We start from the raw sequence: 22635 nt of genomic DNA, 5'->3' as shown, positions 1-22635 counted from the left end.
CTCTAAGATAGATATAGTCCAAACAACATTTACTAGTTGATATATTAGGTTGTCCCAAAAGTTTCTTCCATTTCATTAATAAGTAATACATACACAATATTTTATGTCTAATTTTACATTATTGAACTCAGGTTGTTTATTTATATAAACACAAAATAGCTGAGTGCAAGTCACGGAAGAAACTTTTGGGAATTGAATGACCATGAACACATATTTAGATTGTGGATATTTATGCAAATTCATATTTTTCAAAATTGAAAGAATCATAGTTGCTATGAAACAGTTTTATTGAAAACAATTATTTACGTCGATTTGCTGTACCGCCAATTTTAACTTTTTTCTCGTAAAAACAATTTTTCAAATAATTGAAACATGAATAAATATGTTTTCTAATTTTTTCTGCAAGAGGTATTATGGTTATTTTTTTTTGTTTTTAAATATTTCTTACTTTTGTACAATATTCTTTTGTGGTATTTCTTCCATTGACTTGCGTGTCAGTGAAGTGTACTTTTTTTAATAGGTGAATACACGTCGCAGTGTACGTGAATCGAAGCCTTAGGTCGCAATAGAAATAACAGAGGAATCTCATGGACACGTACCGTTGCTTACGAAAACGTTTTGCATACAATATAAGCAGGATTCACCCGTTCTAACAATAAGAACTTTCACCTGAAATTTACGCCAAAGGGAAGTGAACTAATTTAACGATAAATCAGTTTACAATCAAGTCTTCTTTCACACTTGGCATTCTATTTCATATTACTTTTTATACTCGTCGTTACGCGTGAGAACGTTTCTGCTCTGTTCTATGCGTCAGTTTCGTAATATGTATGTTCTTACTTTCCGCGAACGAGAAGCAACTTCTTTATCTTTATCGATCAACTTCATTCACTCGGAAAACTGTTCCATAGAATTTTTTATATAATTGTCTCGAACGTTAGAATATTTCAAGTATTAAGTGTAAAAATTATTAAGTATGTTTTGTATTGCAAGTAATTGCACCAAAAGTTTTGTGTACACCGATCAATTTTCCAAAAAACTTTTCTGTGAAATTGTAGTTTCTTAACTTCTTTGTTTATAATCAATGATATTTTACGTATTCTCGGAAGTCTCTAAGATAGATATAGTCCAAACAACATTTATTAATTAACATAATTTGTGAAATGGACACAGTAGTATGCGAAATAATATACAAAAAAATATTGAACGTAAAATTCATATTATAATATTTGGAAGTAACATGTATTTTATTTAGGTTCACTTTTTGTAGGTACGTTTGCAAAGATTTAATTGCGCATAAAGATTCGCAGTCTAGTCATATAAAAATGTGACAATGAAAATGTTCTATTTGTTGACAAAATTCATCGTTTATCCCTGACTGTATCTGGTCGAGGCTCCTGCAGCATACATTTTTGTACCCTTTCGTATAACGTAATCACTCTCTCGTCCCCTTCTCTATTCCATTTAGCAGGTTTGACTTTAGCCATAGCGTCGAGCCAGCTATTGCACGATTTCGAGGTCGATTAGACGGTCCATATTATGCGGCTTGCTTTCACTTTCGTCGTCGCTTGCACAGTAGATGGTTTAGCATTAAAACAAAGAATGCACTATTGTGCTGTATTTCAGCCTAAGGCGTTGGAAGAATACCCTAAGGCTGGTTGCACATTAGATGAGTATTATGCGGCTGCGTGCACACATCTCAACACCTTTTCAAATTTTGCTATCGAAATCTTCTTACTACACAAAGATTGCATTTTTATTTGTACAAAATCACGAGTTTCGGATGTATCTCTACGGTTGCTTGAAATATAAATTAAAATTGGTGGATTGAAAAAGTACTTGACTAAACTCCTTAATTGAATTGCTCCTGAAATAACATATATATGTATAGTATATTTATATAGGGTGTGTAAATATCCACCACAGTTTTGAAACTAACGAATTCCATCGACTAATAGAGCGACAGTTTTGGAATATTACATCAATTGTGATTATGATAATTATAAACTAATACACACCGTTGGATTCAGAATAAGAAAAAAACGCTTTTATTAATCTAGGAATAAATCAAAATTTTTAAAAATTTCGAGCAGGAGGGTGGTAATTTTTGAAAAAAATTTCTTTTTTAAATTGTTTGACATTGGCTTATAGGCCTCTTAAAACAGTCCAAAGTTTATATGAACATTTTTTCGATATCTCTTATCGTTTTCAAGTTATAAACGCATAAGTAAACAGAGCGGCTCAGAGAAAAGGGGTAGTTTCTCCTTCAAAGTGAAAAACGGGCACGAACGAATTACACCTGTTTTCTTAGACAGGTTTAATAAATATTTATGCAATGTTTCATCGAAATCGGAGTGTATCACTTGGCAAGCTTCCCTTGGAAGCGGGGTTTGTATTTTATTTCCTAAGCTGGACAACACGAGTCTTCTCCTTGGTTACTACTACTTGACTAGCTCAAATGCACGTATTCATGCGGAACAGAAGGTCTAAAGTAAATTTAAAAGGTGCATACTTTTTAAATGATATTAATAATAATTGTAATTATATACCATAATATTACAAAAAATATAATTTAATACAAAGACGACTTACCAAAAACATGTCTTATTACTAACAGACATTTATGTTATATAATATATAATATATCATAGGTTAAATATAAAAGTAAATTCATAGAAAGTATTTCATAAACTGTCCTTAGTAATTGATATATGCATACATACTTAACTACTGCGAATTTATAGTAAATCTTCACAATTTTCGTCGCTAGTTCCTGAAGTGTGGCAAGGATATCTTTGAATAGAAATTGTGTCGTAGGGTTTTGTCTGTTCCAAAACTACAACCTTTTCCGCATGTAGTTCTAAAAGTTCGTAAAAAGTGGAAAAAGACAATTTAATGAAAATGAGACTTACCTTAGAATCATTTATGTAACTTAAAAAGAATGTTTAAAAGGGCTCAAGTTAAATTTAACTATCAATTTTACTAACCCAAACAGTATAGGAACGCATGTGAGGCATCCAATTTGTTGTAATTGTCGGGTGAAATTATATCGTGAAATTTTGGTATGATCCTTTGATGCCAGTGGACTTCTAACAATGCTTGGAATTCTGCTTTTGTTAAAGATACCCTATAACTACAATAAAAAATGAAACATGTCTTATTTTGGAAACTACCAAGAACAAAATTAATACACACTAATAATAGTTGTGCAAATATGTTTAGAAATACTTTAAATAATTATATTATAGGTTGTACAAAACTTATAAGAAACAAAGAATGCTGACCTAGAAATGGATCCTGATGTACTACTTGGTGGTTTTCTCCCATTTAATTGTATTTCCAATTCTTTGGTGGTTTCACTGGAAACATTAATGTTTAATGGATTTCGCAACATTTATTATACTTGAAACTAAATTTACTGAATGTTAAATATTAATTGTGATATGATGAGCAGACAAGCAAACCTCAAGCTCAGGAGGAATATCAATTGGACCCTAAATATTGCAATAAATTAACCAATACCTCACTTTCTCTTCAAGAGCTGGAATTTCTGGAAATGTAACCTCTTCTGGAGGAACTCCAGTGATCTCCTCTTGCTGTTGCTCTCCGGGCACATATGCTGAGTGCGTAAGCGCGATAGGGAGGTTGTGCGGTAGTGAGGCTCGAGGTTGTGTTTTGTTTATTGTCTTAGAATGATCATTTGGCTCGATTATTGCAAGTTTACTCGATATTTCAACCTCTTGAATGTCCAATTTACTCGTCGGATCCGGACGTAGAGTTTCATTCACTGTGAAATAATAGTTACAAAAGTATTTGTTTCGTTCATAACGTATTAACGTACTTATTATTTACCACAAATTATCAGTAATAAATATTTGTTACTATTGAAACCGCGACAGCAATAAATCTCTAAAGTGAGATTATTTTATTAATTAAAATAAAAATCGTATTATGTTGCTCACGTTCTGTTTCGTCAATTTGAAGATTCGAAAATTCATTTTGGGTGACTGAAGGTATTACAAGATGACGTTCGAAAAGTTTGATCAAAATTTCTGCCCATGGTCTGTTTAAGAATTTTAATGCAGGCTGTGTTAAATATTTCTTAGCTGATAGAGCGTTATTAGGAATATGCGAATAATGTTCCTGAAAAATAATAAAATGGAAATTAAATACTTATTTGTATGCATCCTTAATAATTCAGTCATTTTAATAATTCATTAAGCAATCCAGTGATTTCAATTAATATCTTTTACATATACTCATTATAAAAACTTACCACTGTATGAATAGCAACATTTCCAATCGCGTTTCGTAATACGTTATTGCTTAACATAGTTTCTTTATCGTAAAGTTTCTTTCTAATTCTTCTTTTTCTTGTATCCCCTGTTAATTCTACATGTTCATGAATAAAAGGTTGCAATTCAAGATCTGTTACTTGTATAGGTTCAAGCCTCTGTGCAATTACTTCTGCAGGTTGTAGTTCATCTACAAGTGGTACTTCCTGGCATGTATGTGGAGGTGGAACTACTTCTCCAGATTGTAGTTCGTGTACATCTACAACTGGTACTTCCACAGATGTATGTGGAGGTGTAAGTTCTTTAGAACTAATCTGTAAAATGAAACATTAAAAATAATACCATGTTTTATTGACTTTAATATGAAAATTTTAAGGAAAGAAATAAATCAGTAAATATTTAAAATTGAAGACAGAGTAGAACAATTATGTAATAAAGAAAATAATTAAAAAATGAGTAATTGATGTTAAGAAAAAATTTGGTACAATTGCGACTCTCTTCTCAAGATACCTTTCTTTTCTTTGAAGGAGTTCCAGGAAGAGATTTTGAAGCCCTTTTTTTAGGAGTTCCAGGAACTGGTTTTTTGAATTGGTCATCTGAAAAACATTACTAATAGAAATAATATATATTAATAGAATATGATTAAGCTTGACAATATTCAAAGTTACCATGGATCACCAAAAACTCTCTTTGATCCTGTTTAGAAAAACTATCTCCGTGACCTTTTTTAGACTCGATAAATTCGATGTCACGTATATCAACAATGCTATCATTAATTTGTTGTGACTGTCTCTGATCAATTTTTCGTATTTCGTTCCTAGTATAAATATATATACAAATAATTGTACAAATGTTAACAGAAAAATAAACAAGCAATTATAAAGTAATTTTAAAACTATAGGGATTCAAACTTGGTAGTTTATGAATGTAAAAGGATTTGGAGTTCTGGATACATGGGAAACTAACAGGAACTGGTCTTCTTCTTCAGGTAACATAAAATTCTCCAGGTCAAAATCAGTCATTACTCCGAAATTCGTTTCATCTTGTATCTACATTTGAATAACATTATTATCCAATTAAATTCAAGTGGATTATCAAAATACAAACAAAGTATTTCCTATTAAATTTGTGTAATACGTGATACATCCAGTTATGATAACTTTATATCATAATAGTTTCATTTTACATTTTTGATTCATTTAGTTCATGACTTACTTAAATTTTAATTGAGTATTCTATTTGTTTAAATGATATCTTAACATAGTTTGATCATCCTTACCAAGTGGTTCATAACGAAAGAGTAAGGTTTTTCTGTGATGAGATGCAATTTTCGTGATACATGATCATTGATCATCTGCCTTGTAGGAGGATCATTTGGTTCATTTAAAGCCATTTCTAAAGTAAACTCATCATTATCCCTATAAAAAAGGATGTTATTTGTAATCCTGTCAATCTAGTAACAAATTTCGCTCTAATAAAAATAAAAATTTATATTTTTCAAATTACCAATATTTTTTCTAAACATTAAGGCTACCATAAAATTAGAAATGATTTTAAAGTAAAAGTTACGAATTGTCTACAGAACCATTACAGATATAAAAATAATGTAGAAATTTGTTGAAATACATCATTAGTTTAAATATCTACATATATAAACATATGATTTTTTAATTATTACCTTTTCTTATGTGACAAGCTTGAGGTTTGTCCAAATAAAAAATCTGTAATAAAAAAGAAAAAAATAAATTTCCTTTATCTATAAAAAATAGAAAAAGAACAGTGGTTATTATTATTGGCATTACAAGGAATTACAATAAATTAAATCAAAACATTATTGACATACCCTTCTCACTGAAAAATATTATATTTATAATAATTCTTAAACTTGATATCTTTGTTTATTATTATTTTCTTAGTAAACATTACTTCTTCTTGGATGTAATTAAACTTAAATAGATAGGAAAATTACCTTGAAGAAGTTGTGTTTGATAAAACAGTATTTTCGTCGCGCCGTACATTAACTGGGAGACAAGGTAAAGACTCATTCTGTAATGGATCCTGTCACCGCGTACCTCGATCGCTGACAAGATCTCCTCACTGGAAAAACAATAGTAGTAATTAATCCAAACAATCAAAAATGGAAATTACACTACGAACTATCATTATCGAACTCAAAATTCGAAAACAAGTGCGTATACACACACACGCACGTAGAAAAACGATATTACCAGAGATAAGCTACTTTAATCTTCTCAAGCGTCTTTTGATTTACAGTTTTTTTAAATATTTTCTCGCTGATAGTCGCGGCCAACCAGCATCGCGCAAATTTACCCCTTCGTCGAAGAGAGAGGAGCTCGTGTGAATAAAACATTGGAAAATTAAATGGTTAAATGAGAACACAAATAAAATGCGAATCGTTCTACCATCGAGTTTTGTTTCTTTCGGTTAAACCGTTAAAACGAACAAGAGTATCGTCGAGAAATCGATCAATCGATTATTGAAGGAGGTACGTCGATGCATTGGATGAATTCAAAAAGGCCGTCGGTGCGCAGGAGCCAGAGCCAAACTTCGAGTTGACTTCAGCGACAGTTGCGGAAAAAGTAGGAAACTCCGGGACAAGGACAGAGAGGGCGATACAACAATTGCAGGAGAGACGAGGACAGGACGATTAGACTAGCATGACTTTTTTCAAGGATAGCAAAGAAGCAATATCTTCTAATAATTCTGGTTTTAATACATTCGTTACACTTTGGCGGATGCGACTCCATGGCCTGATTTTGCCATTTCGGCCTTAAAACTTTATAAACAATAAAAGTACGTTTGCTATCTTCATTTTTTCAAGGACGTAAGTTGTGACGGAACAGAGTTCTACATTACCGACGTGATTCAACCGGAAAGCGTCATTCTAACCTCAAAAAATACCACGTGCTGCGGCAAAAGGATGAATTAGGGTCATGAACAAAACCGAGGATTCCGAGGTCGTATTGAATTCTACAATGGTTCAAGACCCCATTCAATACAGTTTTGAGCAACTTTCTGGCACTTCTAGCAGCCAGTCTAATCAGCCGAACGCTGAATTTGTCCAGGCAATCAGGAGGCCTCAGCTCACCACCTTCATGAAGGATGACCCGGACATCTGATTTTTTTATCATAGAAGCAGAATTTGCAGCAAGCAATATAAGGTCAGATCAAACTAAATATTCAGAAACCAAGTAGCCATAGTTTTTGTGCTAGTGGCGGAGGCTTATATGTCAATATTTTCCCATACGTACGCAGCGTGAGACAATGTCACACTTGTCTACAATTTGGACACCAAAAGAAAACGTGTAGATATGAAGATAAACTATGCTTTGTATATGGACTTCAATATATTATATCAATATTATATTATATAATGTTGTTAAATAGTATATAATATCAATATAATATTGATTTCTATATACTCAAAGAGGGAATGGCGTTCCTATTGGTTCCTGTGTGGGGATTCGCCCTAAAGTATGTCGCTCCGCGCAGACGCGAATTTGAACGCGTATGCCGACGGCGTGGAGTGGGGACGGTGTGAAGAGTACAACGGACCAACGGACAACGGCCATGCGGCGGCCATTTCGTTCAGGGCCCAAGCACAGATGTGGGAAGTGAAACGCATTGAGCTCTATCCTAAGGATCTATCCTAGGATAGAGCTCAATGGTGAAACCACGTTTTTAGTTGGTGACACAAATCCAGGCGGCTCTAGTAGGCATCGCATACACATATCTAGCGTATCGGTGAGTACCACACTGGTATGAAAATTTCAGCGTCAGTGTCGGTTTCCGCCGGTACTCGTCGTCATTTAAAGTCCGCGAAAGCGAAACATTTGAATTACGAAGTAACAATCACTCACGTGGCGGCACATGAGGGGTCATTAAAACCTGTCCGTCACCATAAATGTGGTTGAGAATATCAAACTAATTTTTGGACCTATGGCCAATTAGTTGACGCCCTCGATCATGTAACTTATATAATCAAAGGGAATATATCTTGCATGTTTCGAACCCATTCATATCATTTAATACTTTTTAGTGTTTACTATGTTGTTTATGTTTTCTTAATATTATTTCTATGGATTTTATTGGTTTCATGACACATATTTTTATTTAAATAATTTATCTTACAGTATACAATGTTGTATGGTAACCTTGTAATTGCCACAGTCGTAGTGATATATAAAAGGGATCAATATCGATTTGTATCACTAAAAAAGATAAATTACATGTACTTCTTATTAATACTAAATTAAGTTCAATAAATTAGTGTTATAATTATAAATTATTTCGAACCAATCTTTAAAAGATATTTAAAAATTACGAGAACCATAATTTTGTTTATATTATAAATTTCACTGTCTGACAACAAAGTATTGTATTCTTAAATTATTCACATGTATGAAAAGTAACTTATATACAGAGTATGAAATACAATCGATTTCAATTAATTGGGACGCACTAGGACCAGAACAATGTTATATAAGTAAATGTTCGATTTTATTCTTTAAGATTTATCTTAATTATATGGCTTATCCAATTAACGGATGGCCCAAATCAGAATTCACTGTATTTACAATGTTTCAACGTATTTAGAATAAAATAATCACTAATAGATTCAACACATAATTATGATGGTCACATTTGTTAAAAAAAAGTTGAGTCAAAAATAAGTTGATGGTTTTTACAAAATTCAATTTTACATTTTTTAATAAATATGAGTGTACTATTGATGTACAATGTTTTAAAAATTGTGTAATATTTCTCTATATAATAAAGAAAAGTGATTAAAAATAAAAAGTCAATTATTTTCTGAGTTTAGAAAAATATAAATACATTAAATAGAAAAGCGGATTTTCTATGATAATAAATTATTTTTCCAATTTACTCCATACTTCTGGACTTGAATCCAGTGCTCAACTATCTCACGAAGATATCAATATTAAATGCTAATATTTTAAAAATATTTACTAATAAATGAGTACTCACAAATAAAATACAGGTTGACGAAATTTTTACAGAGATAAAGATTCTTGTAATTAAAATATATCTTAGACAGAAAGTACTGAGCTAGATCTGCTCTATTATTTACGAAAGTTAGCTAACGAATTAATACGATAATCATCTATTACCGCTTGTTGACATAATTAGTAACACTGTTCGTAACACACTGTACACTGCTCATGAAAATGTTTGCCATACTTTATCTTCAAATTTGTTTATATGAAAATATTTATATTTTATGGTTTTTTTTTAAAGTCCTGTTTGTCGACTACTAGTCGTAATAATATATCGTCCTCAAATGTGTTAACTCATGTGTAGCAATTCATTATCGTACTAAAATAACTAAGAACAAAATGAATACCTGCTAATATGCATTACATAGAGTTTCTTTGAATTTAAGTATGTTTAACATTGTAGATTGAATAATGTGTAAAGATAACAAGCAGATTGTATGTACCTGAATAGATACACAGTGTGTTAAATAATGTTACAGATAACTAAATTAGTTAAAATTTGAAAAATCCGTTTTCAGCTTAATGGATGGTGTAGAGATTTTAATTTGTGGTTTTACGAGATCTACTGTTCGAGTGTGCCTTTGTGCTTGCTGATGAGAGGATCTCACGGCATTTTCTAGCTTAGTTTTCAGTTCTGTAGATTGCGACATCAATGTTTTAAATTCCTAAAATAAGAAATAAATACTTTAGAATGTCAATACATAGTCTTGTACATACATAAAGATAATTATTTGAATAATGCAATTAATACCTGAGGATACTTTGGTCCTATCTTGTTAAGCCATTGAAAGCTCTGTTGGTGAAGATTTAATTGATATTTGGAAGCATGTTGAAGTTGATCTCCCTCCAATAAATAATTAATTAGGATTGGCACAAGTAAAGTCAGCATCTGTATACCTAATTATTTATAAACAAGAAAATTGAAATATATTTGATAAGATTTGATACTAATATTCTTTACATTGTCTACTATGACGTATGATTTCGACAAGTTTTTTAGTTTAAAAAATTTTTTAAATTTCGTTATGTTCGATTTTCAAATACCGATGAAGCTCGCCAATTTGTTTTCTCGCGTCTAATGTAATAATAGAAAAAAAATTCATTTGTATTAGACATATAATATTATTATACAAAATTCATAAACATGTCCTATTTAGACATCGCTAAGGTAGTGAAACTTCTTACAAATTCTGAGTATATATTACTATTATTTACACACCTTGTAACAGATCTCCTGCTTTGCATGTAACATAGTTTTAATGACAACGTTAATTTAATTCCAATGAACTAGTTATTCTTAGTATATAGTTTATCAAGTAAAAGATACGGTAAAAACGTAATATGGATTATTACATACGATGAGAAAGATCGGCAAGTCCTATAAGAGCTTCTACGGTGCTGATACATTCCAAGGTGAAAGCCAACTCTAAATCATTTGTAACTTGTTTACTTTTATCACTGTAGAGATATTCTACTAATCTTGGCGCTAATGCATGGATATATGGTGTACTTATTGTACGTTCTGGATGTAAAAATATGTTTCTCAAAGTTTGAACACATTTGAATTTTATCTGAAACATTTAAGTATATAAATTTAATTATAAGAATCATTTCAAGACACTACTAAAATGCCGCAAATCATACCATTGTGTTTTCCGATTGAAATGCATGTCTGAAGTGATTGATACAAGGGAACTGTAGGTTTGGTGCACTTAAAACTTCTAAAGAAGCATGAAGAACAAATACCGCAATACCTAATATCATTGCTACCTCATCCATTTTTGCTTCGTCATTTCCTATGAACATATTATACATAATATACTTACTGATAAATAAATAACATTTGCATAATTGGAATTAAATAATAACAGCAATAGCCTAGTAGATAATATACATTAATTGCTTGTTCGAACTAGCGTCATTATTTCATTATATCGATATTTACATATTTTCACACTAAGTTTCATGTGTTATTCATTTTATTTGTACCTGTTTTAGCAAGATCGATGATCTTAGCAAGAGCACTTTGCAAAAGACTAGTCCACTGTTCTTGACTTCTGTGATCCTTAGCATACTTATTTGTTGTAAGGTTCTTCATGCAGTGCAAAGCTGCATGAACTGGTATATCTGATCCTGTTTTATTGCATTCATTGTCAGTCCGTACCGCAGTTTCTCTTATTACTCCAGTTGCAAGATATAACAATGTTGGCAAAATTGCCACAGCCCCTGAAAGTGAGTACAATATATACATTAGCCTATATTTGAAATGGCGTATACTTCAATTTAATTAAAAGAAAATATTTACCTTGAGGAGAGCAAAGAGTAGGCAGAGATTCCATTATATTAAGCGCAGCTGCTATGAGCTTTCCATTTTCTTCGGATGGCATGTAACCTCTTTGAGATAAAATTGCTGTTGTTCCGCCAGGATTTGGATTCAATGCTGGTATTTGCCGAACCAAAAGGCACAAACACACTTCTAGAATTGCAAATACCAATGATTTACCTGGCACGAGCTCACCACTTTCTTCACCTTCCCCTAATAGATCTACTTCTTGAGTTTCGTTACTTTCTTCGTGTGCTGGTGCTATTTCTGCCATAATACCATGCGCATATATAAATTAATATATGCCCAATTTAGGAATGAACAATTGGTAGTTATTTACTCAAATACTTTCTTAAATACATTTTGTCCAATCTAGTGTAATTATTATTATTCATGAAAAACAAAATATGTTATGTTTTACCTTTTAGTTTAGTTTTCTTTCTTTCTGCCAGATCTTCCTGTGCTGCTTTCATTACTTGTTTTAAAACTTCCATTACTACCATTTGAATTACATAACTTTCTCTAGTTAATAGCATTCTGAAACAATAAAACGTGAAATATACACAAATTTAATGTATAATGTATTTGTTAAAATATACCTGTGTAGGACATTACACAATTCAATTGGTAACGAACGATCTGTAATCAGTACTTTACGAGCCCACGCTGAATTTAATAAAGTGTACAAAGCGTTTAAACATGTTTCTATATTTTGAGTGGATTCTGAAGATCGAGGACTGCATAAAGCTTCCATGCATATACCTAAAACATTCGATAAATATGTAGCACAAAGTAATATCTATTATCATAAAAAAAAACTATTATTTACCGAACAGTAAATGAAATCGTTCAACATTAGTATTAGTTTTAGGGGAGACATTATTGTTGTTGTTGTTGTTATTATTGGTCGCATTTGATGTTTGTACTTCATTCTTAGTTTCTTCTAGTCCGAAACCTTTCGCATTCAGCCAGAGTGTTGCAGCATGTAGGATTGGTGCCCACGATTCTGCATAATGAGGTCGAGCAGATTCCATTGTGTCTGTTGTATAAAAAGCACCCCCATCATGTGGTAATTGACTGGAAAATTCTAATAACACAAGAAATTAGTTTATTATTACTGATAATTACTGGTTATATTACATGCAATTTAAAAATTTCTATATAATATACAAAACTAACTGTACCTGGCGGTAAAGAAAGTAGAGCATGATCTCTCAAAGCAGCTAACCAGTACTGGCTCAAACTTAACAATTCTGGTTGCACCAAACTTAATAAACTTTCAGTTTGGAATTCAAATTTCCCAAAGTCTTCATCGTTCCCATCATTGAGTTGATTTGAATTTTGATTGAATGCGTCTTTACTGTTTAACGCAGCACCATCTCTTATCATAGCAACTACATATACCTAAAACGAATACATAAAGGTAAAGCATACATAAAGTAAACCAATCGTTATATTATTTCATTCATATTATATCATTTTCACCATTAAACGTTTATTGTATATTTGTATTTTACCTCTGCCCAAGCTTTTAAAATCGCTAATCTTTCGAGTGTCAGCAAACTTTCATTATAAAGCTGCGGTCGTGTATGTCCCTCTCTCAATTTTTCTAAAGAGGATACAAGTAATTGATGTACTCTACGAAGATCATTGAGATCTCTGGCAACTCCACTTCCAATCCAAGCACTACACGCTTGACAAGCTGCAGCTGTAACATGTGACGCTGTTTCCGTAGCAAATGCGGGTCTCAACGCAGCTCCCACCTATAAATATTCAATGATTAAATAAGGATATGAAATACTTTTGAAACATTTATTAATACGTATGTAATTTATAAATTACTTGTGCTTGAAACTGCTCAAGTAATAAGTGCCCAGGAAATTCTGGCTCAGGAACGTTTGCAAATTTATCTATAATCTCCTGAAGTGTTTTCAGGCCCTCAAGACGCAAAGGATCGCAATCACTGGTCGCGGCCATAAATGCCATTCGCACTAAATCGGAAAGATGCAATACTAAGAAATCACCTAAAATTGGAAGAAATTTATAAACATTAAACAAAAGAAATACCTAAAGAATGTAGACCAAAAATAAATAGAACCAAATAAACCATACTTTTTCCTTTAGACAATTGGATCTCCTTAGCTAAGGCGAGATCGAAATGTGCTTGTTTATTATTTACACAAGCAGCAACAATTCTTCTAACAGATTGTGCAGCGAAAACTCTAGTTGGCCACCGTGGAGTGATAGCAGGTCGTTGTTTCGTAGATTCATCGGCATGAAATTCGGCTTGATCATCGTCTCCTTCTGCGTCTGCATTATCATTATCGACGGCACTATCTTCAACGTTGATGGCGTTTCCTTCTTCGTTAGTACACGTTTCTATACGATAAAATATAAGAATTTTATAATCTTATTTAATTTGACGTTTACATAATTTTGTTACCGCATTATTTTATACCTGAAGCTATAGTAAGAACGTCTTTACACAGAGATAACCATTGAGATAAATTATCTGCTGCTAGAATTTGCAGCATACTGGTCAATGTATCATGGATATCCTTTATCAATTTACTATCAGTTTCTGTGTCCAACATACTGAACAAAACACCAGGAAGACCAGTTTCTGTTATGACAAGGCCTTCAACTACATTGGTGTCCCGACTTTCATTAGCTAATGTCATTGCATGTTCGCATACTTCTTTCGCTTCTCGCTGAGCAAGTTGACGAAGACAAGATATTGCGGCTTTGCGTAAAAGCAGATGATTGCTCGATAAAGTTCGCTATGAATAAAATAATATAAATATAAAAAATACCGATATTAGTATTGTTTGCATTGTATCATATAATTCTTACGCATAATGTAGGAACGAGAGACGACAAATTAACGTGTCTGGGCGCAAATAAATGTAACTGTTGGAGGCATCCTGTAGCTTCTGCTTGCACAAGAGGATCTTGATGGTCTTGCATAATGGCGCACGCACACAAAAATGATGATCGTGCCATACAAATTGTCGATGTGTTACCTGAAAATTAAAATATATTGTTTTTTGTATTCAACAATCGAGTTATATGTACATTAACAAGTATTGTTGATAAATAAACTATGTAGAACTATGTAACTATGTAAAACTCACCTTGTAACTCTGGTCCTATTGTTGTTATAAGTGCTGACAGCACTTTCCCTATACATTGATGTACATCAATATAGGAATGAGGAACATTTAGAAGAAGAGTTAATGCTAAAGACAATGTAGGTTCAACGTAGCCCCGAAACATTGGTCCACCAGAATCAGCTATAAGTGCAAGAGCATGTAACGCCCATACCTAGATAGGAGGATAACATTACATCCTTCTGACCGTAAACAATTATTAAAGTAGCATTGGAGTGCATACATGTGTGAACTGGACATATATTATATATGTATTTATACACGATCTTACTTGTACCACAGGAGACGAATTATCTTGGGCAAGTGCAAGTAGAATACTGACACTTGTGTTGAGGTGTTGACTAGATCCCATCCCACCCACGTATTTATGAAGGCATCCCAACGCTAAAGAATGACCAGTTCTGCTCGCAACATCGCGAGCAGATTTTAAACGGTCAAAACTCGTTTGCGCCAATTCTGCTGTAAACTTTGGATCAGAAATAACTTGAGCCATTCTTCCAACAGCTTCTCCTGCTGCCCATCTTAGTATCGAATTACTGCTCACTAAAGCGCTCTGTAATATAAACAATAATATTAAATAGTATTAAACGTTCAATAGAAGTTGAATGTTGAGAAAAGAACTTTTAAACTTTACAGTGTATAGTATGTATAGCTAATAAGAGAAACATAGCACATTCTTACAATAATGAGATTAGTGGCAGACTTCTTTACATCCTCCTGACCAAATCCAGTTTTTGCTTCATTGAGACCCTTCAAGCCGCTTAGTACAGCCGTAAAAACGTTCATTTGTATTGCTTCCTGCCTACCAGATTTCGTATGTTTTATGCACTCGCCGAAGTGATCTAACATTTGTAATCTATGTTTGTTCGCTACACGTGGAAAAATTTGACCAAACAGTGACACTGATAGATCAATAACAGCAACTCCCAAAGGTAAAGGACCAGGAATTATTTCATCCTAGAAGCAAAATTATTCGAATTGAATCTTTATGATTTTGTTTTAATATGACTCTAACAATGTTTTGGAATATTTACATGTGGCACTGGTCTATAAAGACAACATGGATTGTGTTCCAAAGCTCCAGAACCTGCAGCACTGTTGGGTTGCAACTGAAATTAATATAGAATACATAATAAATCATTTCTCATAAGCAATACGAAGTAAACAAGCATAAATGTTGATACCATCACAGTCTAAAAATAAAATTAATTAATCAAAACTTTGTATTGTAAACTAAAATCACTTCATAATTTGAATTGCGTAAAACAAATAAAAATGAAAGCAAAACATAGTGTAACGAGTACTTAGAAAAGTAAAGAATAAATTAAAATAATCGGTTTTAATACTACTTTTCACTATTTCATAAGTAAATTTACAAATATTCCTGTAACACTTAAAGAAAGTATACAGAAAAAGTATTAAAAAGTAATGAAAGGCACCATAGAACATTACTCACATGTTCCAAATCTGCCCTTCTGTTCGGTTCCATCTAGACACGAGTGTAAATATTATACATTAACTTCAAACAATGTAACATATGACATGTTGACGTACACTCTTTACAATACGTCTGCTTTAGTTATTTGATTATGTTTTAATATCAATACATGATTACAAAATATACTTTTTTAATATTATACATAGTTCAAATGCTTACTTGATCTTCTATTGTACGGTGGTCAGTTTCTTGTAGCCATGTACCAAGAATGACAGAATCATTGGCATGACAAACTGCACGTAATAATGACGTTGTAGTATTTCCAGGATTTTCGGTCAATGTAAATTCTGATACCAACATTCTTAGAAGATGCGTATATGAACCTATTTAATTCATACATTCAAATATTAACATATAACGTCACAAAGTAAATGGTTTTTAAAATCATAAATAATTTATAATTATAATTTATACCTTCAAATGTTTGAGGTGGTAGTAACAACAATGTTTCATATAAACGCAAACGAACCATTGCAGCTGGAGCTTTCAGTTGTTGTCCGTAATTTTTCAATACAGGTGACAAACTAAAACAATATTTTTAGATGTATACTATAATAACGTAACGCTGTTAAGTACTAGCTACATATAAAAATGTAGTAATTACATACTTAGTTAACATTGCCAGTGCAGACTCAATCGGTGTCAGAAGTCGTCTCGTAATGTCATCGTTTAAAAGCTCTGGACAATGCAATAGAAAACTGTGCATTGCTGATAATGCACCAGCTCGACCTTCCAAGGTTACTTGCCAAGTAAAAGCATCACCTCTGGCTTTTTCACTCTCAAGTTCTTTGTTTGAACGAGGGAACGAATTTCTCCAGAGTAGTAGCATTCTAGGTAGTAATCCTTTCACTACAGCCGTACCTGAATAATTAAATTAATATTTCCTTATAATTTATTACGTTTATAACTATTGTGTTTGATAAACTTAAACTGTTAATATCATACCAAGAGTCATTATAGCTCCAATTAGAAGCCATCCAGCGTGTGTTCGATTCAGCGATAAACGACTATTTTGGCTTGCACTCCGCAGAAGTTCCTCAGCAGTATTAAAAATTATCTACAAACGGAAATGGATAATTTTAACTTAATCACATAATAGTATTTACTTCGTGATTACTTTATAGTATATAATTTTATACACAATTTTAAGAGTCTCTAAAATAATTACTTTTCCTTTCGTATGGGGAACTCCAAGTGGTGATAAACGGACACTACCAAGTACTGCAGCTAAAGCACTGCTATATCCAGCTATTGCTTCTGGTGAGCTACGCATATTTTCAATTCCATCCACACAACGATCAATCAAAGGTGTTATTTGATTTGGAGCTGCTACACAAATACAGCGTAAACACCAAGAAGCTGCAAGTCGGGCTGCTTGACACGGATGAACCAGAACAGCCATAATTGTGTCGATTAAACCTGAGACATTATAATGGTTAGTACAATTACTGATAATTAAATAACTACATATAAATTGTAAATTTGAAGTACATACTTAAAGATTGATCGGACAATAAATTACAAGCTGTTGTACCCAACCCTAAGATTAAGTTCCCCATTTCTTGCAATGCACAAACTAATAAATGTTGACTAAATAATGTTTCCTGGTTACAATCCTTAGCATTTTCTGGACTAAAATCTAAAAGATTGAAGGTAAAAGTTAACACAAGTTAATACAAGAATGATTTATAAAAATACTGTGACAAGAAAAATTAACAAGTTTACCAATAGAATTCATTTGTTTCAAAATAATGTGTGCTATTTCCTTGCATGCAGCAGCTTGAGCTCCTTCACCCAATAACTTTCCGATAGTGCCATGTAATATAAAATTAACACACTTTCTAGAGTAGACAGCATCAACATGGGAACTAGCAGCTTTTGGATTAGTTACAAGATCAAGTACATGGGCAACTAATGAACCAACATTACGTTCAAGCCATGAACCTCCCAGCATTTGAACAAATACTACATATGCCTGCAAAATGTTAATAACGTAAATAATTGATCATAAAATTCTGTATAAAATATATAATTATCCTTACATGTGTGACTCCAACTCGAACGTCTCTGTTCACACTAGAGTTTCCTTTTATGATTTCTCCAGTACCTTTTAAAAAACCTACTCCACCCCTTAAAAATCCAGACATTAAAATATTCAGTACTTCGTCGAGTGAAATTTGTTTATAACCTTTGCTCTGTGTCACTAAATAAAAATCATGGTTAACTTAAGTATGTTTTGTCCATAACAAATAATTAAACATGTCTATTCTACATACCCGAAGGATTTTTCCCTTTTGGTGCTGGAAGTTGAGTCATTGCCACTAATGTACCTAATAATTTTGCAATTGCACATCTTACTTCATAATTTGAACCCTCAAATGCTCGAAAGCAAAGTGTTGCAACACTTTCTATTTCAGTTGTATATAAAAATGGAGCATGATTTAACATTTCCAGTAAACACTGTAAATATTACAAGAAACATATTTTCAATAATACATATACAAAGTGCTAAAAAAGTAAATAATAAAGTACCTTTGCAGCAGCACACCTTACAGCCATTACTCTGTCTGTAAGATAATGTCTAGAAACTTTATATATTTCTTTATGAACATTTGTAATCGCAGATCCCATTCCAGCACATACCTAGTAAATTGAATTTTGTACAATATGCAAGAAATAACCGTGCATTTTGTCTAATGAAAAATATTACCTTTTCAAGAGTGTGCATAATTTCTATTCGAGTTTGGGATTCCCCAGAACGTAAAGATTTTATCAGAATCTGTACAGTTTCTTCATATGACCTACCCATCATCCTTCCTAATTTTTCATACATACATCCTACACAGCATATAGCAGCTCTATAAATAGTTGGAAATCGAATACAGATGTATTGAGTTGTGCCATGTATAGAAATGGAATGAATTATAAGAGTAAAACAGTATTTTCATTATTAATAATAAATAAATGTGTCAAGGAATACTTACAATTTTGTTGGGAGGAAACTTGGTGAATCATCCTTATTTCTAAGAATATCATTGCATTTATTGACAGTATCAAAAAGCAAAAACGTATCACCAACACTGAATAAAGTGGCAAGACATCTTGCAATAAGTCGTCGTGTAGGAGGACCAGGTGCTCCTTGCATGTGCTTAGTTAATTGTTCCACTAATTTTTGCTGGCATCCTTTAATATCACTCTGAAAATATCATATAATTCCAAGATAAAAATTCCAAGAAAAAAACATATTGTAGTGGATAAATATGATATGAATAAATCAAATAAATAATACCTTTTGTGCAGCTATTAAAACCTTATCCAAAAACCGTAACCATTCAAATATAAAAACTGGTCGTTTAGCCTCAGGGATTTGATTAAGGGCATCCTCATTGAGGGTCAAACTATGACTCAACTCCATCATCATTTCAATAAATTAGATTATAAACACCTTTATGTTTTTCACTGCTGTTCTGTAACAAAATTACAATAATTTAGTTTTCACCATTCAACATCTTGGATGCAATTAACTACAATACGATAATTTAATTTCTAATTATAGAGCCAAATATAAATTCGGACATCTCCAATAGACTGACAACTTAAAATATACATATGCTTTTCTTTCTGAAGATGTTAAAAGATCTTATTGATTCTACACGAATTAATAGCGTTAACAAAATTATAGAACAGTAAATGATTAAATACCACAAACACTTCCGGTATTATCAGTAGATAATAAGTAACATAATTTTTCCTTTTCTTTTGTTATCTATTCACACAAAATCATTCCATTTCATTAACATAAAGCTATGTAAATACATAACTATTGATATTTCCCACTCAACAATTGTACTATGTAAAATGAATCACTTTATCAACAGCTTGTCATCGCTTTTTAATAACAGCATGGATTATTGAAATAACGATTTACTTTTTCCGCGTAACACAGATATTTTAACTTGATTTAGGTTAGGGTGGATCGGTAATCACCTGGATGAGAAGCGTCGACAATGAATCATTGAGACCACCTACTCGCTGTGACTTTATTGCACCCACACATTTTAATATTTTTCCAATATTCCAAAGAACGTCATCAATTAAATGAAAAAAATAAATGACAATTAAGTAAAAAAGGTTATCAAGATTTTATTTTGTAGTATAGCAGGTTTTGATTTTGCAATAAAACATATTGTAGAATTTTAACAACCACTGTCAAATCGATACAAAAATTATTAAGTCGGAACGTTATGCGAATACTTTCGTAAGAAAATACATCACTATTTACAAAATCACTAATTTGTTCTTTATTTATATGAGATGCAGTCATGTTTATAAACACTGCGTTTGGATTCAAGAATCAGGCAAACGCAAGTGTGTACGGATTCTTAGCTTGTATGTGTGTATGTGTATATGTAATCCTTATTCACCTTTCACTGAAGAATATATAAAAATTGTTCAATTTTTAACCTGTACCTTCGTACTTTTTTTACAGATTTTAGTTAAAAAAAAAAAATCTCAAGGCAAGCTTCATATCTCGCTAAAAAAACACGAAATAACAAAAAAACTAATTAGTATACTGTGGTATACTGTCCTCTCTCCGCCCTTCATAATAAATAATTTACGAGTAATTTGTCATAGTCAACATTGGTATTTCATACTGCGTATAATCTTTTTTAAGATTCCTTGGACGTGTTTATTATTCAAAACTTCTTACTCGAGCCATTAATCTGTTTTAAATTGAAGTTGAAAGGGAAATGAGTGGAAAATGAGAAAGAGCGAGGAGGAAGGGGGAAGGAGGAAAGGAAGGAATGAAAGAAAAAATAAATGTATGAATGAAATGATTGAAATGAGTTTTTAATAAGTTGAACTTTATGTTGACTAATGACTAATGACTAATGACGAGCGTTTTATCAAATTCACTACAAAGCATTGACGCATATGTGAAGCAGAGAGCGCCACGTTCAGTTCTCAAGTTCTGAGTCGGTAATACAGTTTCGCACAAAGCCCCTTAAGATGCAATATTTGTACAGCATGAATGAAATTTTAAAAAAGTCCTATTGGCGCCTATTACACTGTTATATCTCTGAAATTAGATGAAGAAAGGGAAAATCAGTTTAGCAACATAATAAGTTCCCTTTTCCAATATTTGTTACAAAAATATTGTGAGAAAAACATTGTTAACAGTTTACTAACTTTAAAGAGAAAATCAACAGACATAAATCGAATTGATCGTCAAAAAAAATAATTCTATAATATTATTAAGACATTTCCGCTATCAACTCGAACAAAATGTTTGTTACTTAATGAAACCTTTAGGAATGTTAATGAGAAACATCATGTATCCTCATGCCTTCCGCATAATTGTAACACAGTTCCACTAAACAAATTCATTCCAAGGTAACTTTACCGTAGATCAATCGTACGTCTGTCATTTTAACCAACACTTTGTTCGATGTAAAAACAGCACCGCGTCTGCGTATTTATGGTTTATTCGATCACGATCACGCACTGTTTACGAACTGTCTAAGAAAAATTGCAGTCACTTCCTGCATTTCTCATGTAAACTAATTAACGTAACAAGCACATAACACGCATTTGCACAATTTTTCGTCCATCGTTTAGCGATTTTCAAAATTTGGAAGATTTACGATTACCAGGGAATTCATACGAAGGAAGAATCAAATATGATTTCACTCGTGTAAATATATATACTATATCTATACCGACACAAGCTACTTAAAAAGAAAAATTGAATTGACCAGTAGAAACGAATTATAAATAAAATAGATACGATGCGATCGACGATTCGCGCGATAATGCCCAATCAATGATGAAAGATATCAAAGTGCAAATTAGTAATTATGCAAATTGTATCTAGTATGTGATAATTACACCTTTTTCTCGTCATTCATTATCGTTCCTAGTCTGCAAACGTGCATATGTCCTTAGAAATGGGCTGACAATGTAAAGCAGAAAAAAAAAGTAAATTTAATTCTTGAAGTAGGACTTTCGGTCCTCAGGTTGTATATGTATATATTTCGTGACCCAAAGAGAAAAGAAAAAAGCACGATGAGGAAAGTAGGAGCGAATATAACTCAACTGCTACTAACAAGGTGTAACCATAGTGTAGCTTTCGCATAAAACAGTGAATCCAATTTAAGGGACGCGTGGTTATTCCACTTCTTGGAACAGGCAGGGGAGTTCCCCACGACATCCAAGATGCATTGCATGAACCCAAACAGACTGGTTTTAGACAGGATTCGCTAGAAATTAGCAGACCAGATGTTAGATGGTATCGTGCTTGGAATCGATG

General features: G+C 32.4%; 2 protein-coding genes and 1 long non-coding RNA gene across 5 annotated transcripts; 1 reads left to right on the top strand and 2 right to left on the bottom strand.

Annotated features, from left to right (window-relative positions):
- Window positions 1-2598: 2598 nt before the first annotated feature.
- Window positions 2599-6776, bottom strand: LOC128884843 (uncharacterized). Its single transcript, XM_054138498.1, has 13 exons — window positions 6524-6776; window positions 6265-6392; window positions 5974-6016; window positions 5575-5713; window positions 5262-5344; window positions 4964-5112; window positions 4806-4891; window positions 4277-4609; window positions 3963-4143; window positions 3523-3787; window positions 3285-3359; window positions 2988-3133; window positions 2599-2860 (listed from the first exon to the last, which is right to left on the bottom strand). The coding sequence occupies exons 1-13, from the start codon at window positions 6664-6666 to the stop codon at window positions 2739-2741; spliced, it is 1893 nt and encodes a 630-aa protein (XP_053994473.1). The 5' UTR covers window positions 6667-6776; the 3' UTR covers window positions 2599-2738.
- Window positions 6777-7017: 241 nt separating this feature from the next.
- Window positions 7018-18357, top strand: LOC128872601 (uncharacterized). Of its 2 annotated transcripts, XR_008456223.1 has the most exons (4): window positions 7018-7477; window positions 7572-8060; window positions 17521-17760; window positions 18171-18357. It is a non-coding gene; the product is annotated as an uncharacterized LOC128872601 (long non-coding RNA). The 2 variants fall into 2 exon arrangements; XR_008456222.1 differs by having other exon boundaries at window positions 7018-8060.
- LOC128872589 (HEAT repeat-containing protein 5B) lies at window positions 8091-21378 on the bottom strand. Of its 2 annotated transcripts, XM_054115451.1 has the most exons (35): window positions 20028-21378; window positions 19615-19792; window positions 19310-19521; window positions 19036-19183; window positions 18858-18968; window positions 18602-18785; window positions 18368-18528; window positions 18051-18300; window positions 17821-17964; window positions 17494-17744; window positions 17271-17382; window positions 16934-17186; window positions 16740-16849; window positions 16485-16648; window positions 16284-16316; window positions 15862-15936; window positions 15509-15784; window positions 15099-15380; window positions 14792-14981; window positions 14511-14680; window positions 14116-14437; window positions 13770-14036; window positions 13500-13681; window positions 13175-13420; window positions 12842-13061; window positions 12487-12744; window positions 12257-12419; window positions 12079-12194; window positions 11640-11924; window positions 11324-11560; window positions 10979-11130; window positions 10692-10905; window positions 10554-10568; window positions 10086-10231; window positions 8091-9999 (listed from the first exon to the last, which is right to left on the bottom strand). In XM_054115451.1, the coding sequence occupies exons 2-35, from the start codon at window positions 19744-19746 to the stop codon at window positions 9823-9825; spliced, it is 6258 nt and encodes a 2085-aa protein (XP_053971426.1). In that variant the 5' UTR covers window positions 19747-19792; window positions 20028-21378; the 3' UTR covers window positions 8091-9822. The 2 variants fall into 2 exon arrangements, with proteins under 2 accessions (XP_053971426.1, XP_053971427.1); XM_054115452.1 differs by lacking the exon at window positions 16284-16316 and having other exon boundaries at window positions 20028-21377.
- Between the last annotated feature and the right edge of the window lie 1257 nt (window positions 21379-22635).

The sequence above is a fragment of the Hylaeus volcanicus genome, chromosome 2 (genome assembly GCF_026283585.1).
Source record: "Hylaeus volcanicus isolate JK05 chromosome 2, UHH_iyHylVolc1.0_haploid, whole genome shotgun sequence".
NCBI classification, from domain to species: Eukaryota; Metazoa; Arthropoda; class Insecta; order Hymenoptera; family Colletidae; genus Hylaeus; species Hylaeus volcanicus.
Note: the sequence above shows the minus strand (reverse complement) of the source record. Positions and strands in the feature narration are given on the sequence as shown.

Bases quoted from the DNA above. Each gene is read 5' to 3' on its own strand.
- LOC128884843 (XM_054138498.1), bottom strand. From the start codon at position 6,666: ATGTTTTATTCACACGAGCTCCTCTCTCTTCGACGAAGGGGTAAATTT. The intron at 4,144-4,276 runs GTAAGTTTTTAT...ATTATTTTTCAG, and splicing joins ATGTTGCTATTCATACAGTG to GAACATTATTCGCATATTCC. The intron at 3,134-3,284 runs GTCAGCATTCTT...TTTTTATTGTAG, and splicing joins ACATCAGGATCCATTTCTAG to TTATAGGGTATCTTTAACAA.
- LOC128872589 (XM_054115451.1), bottom strand. From the start codon at position 19,746: ATGATGATGGAGTTGAGTCATAGTTTGACCCTCAATGAGGATGCCCTT. The intron at 16,850-16,933 runs GTATGTAATTAC...ATATTGTTTTAG, and splicing joins GCACTGGCAATGTTAACTAA to TTTGTCACCTGTATTGAAAA. The intron at 15,785-15,861 runs GTAAATATTCCA...TTTTGCTTCTAG, and splicing joins TTTATAGACCAGTGCCACAT to GATGAAATAATTCCTGGTCC.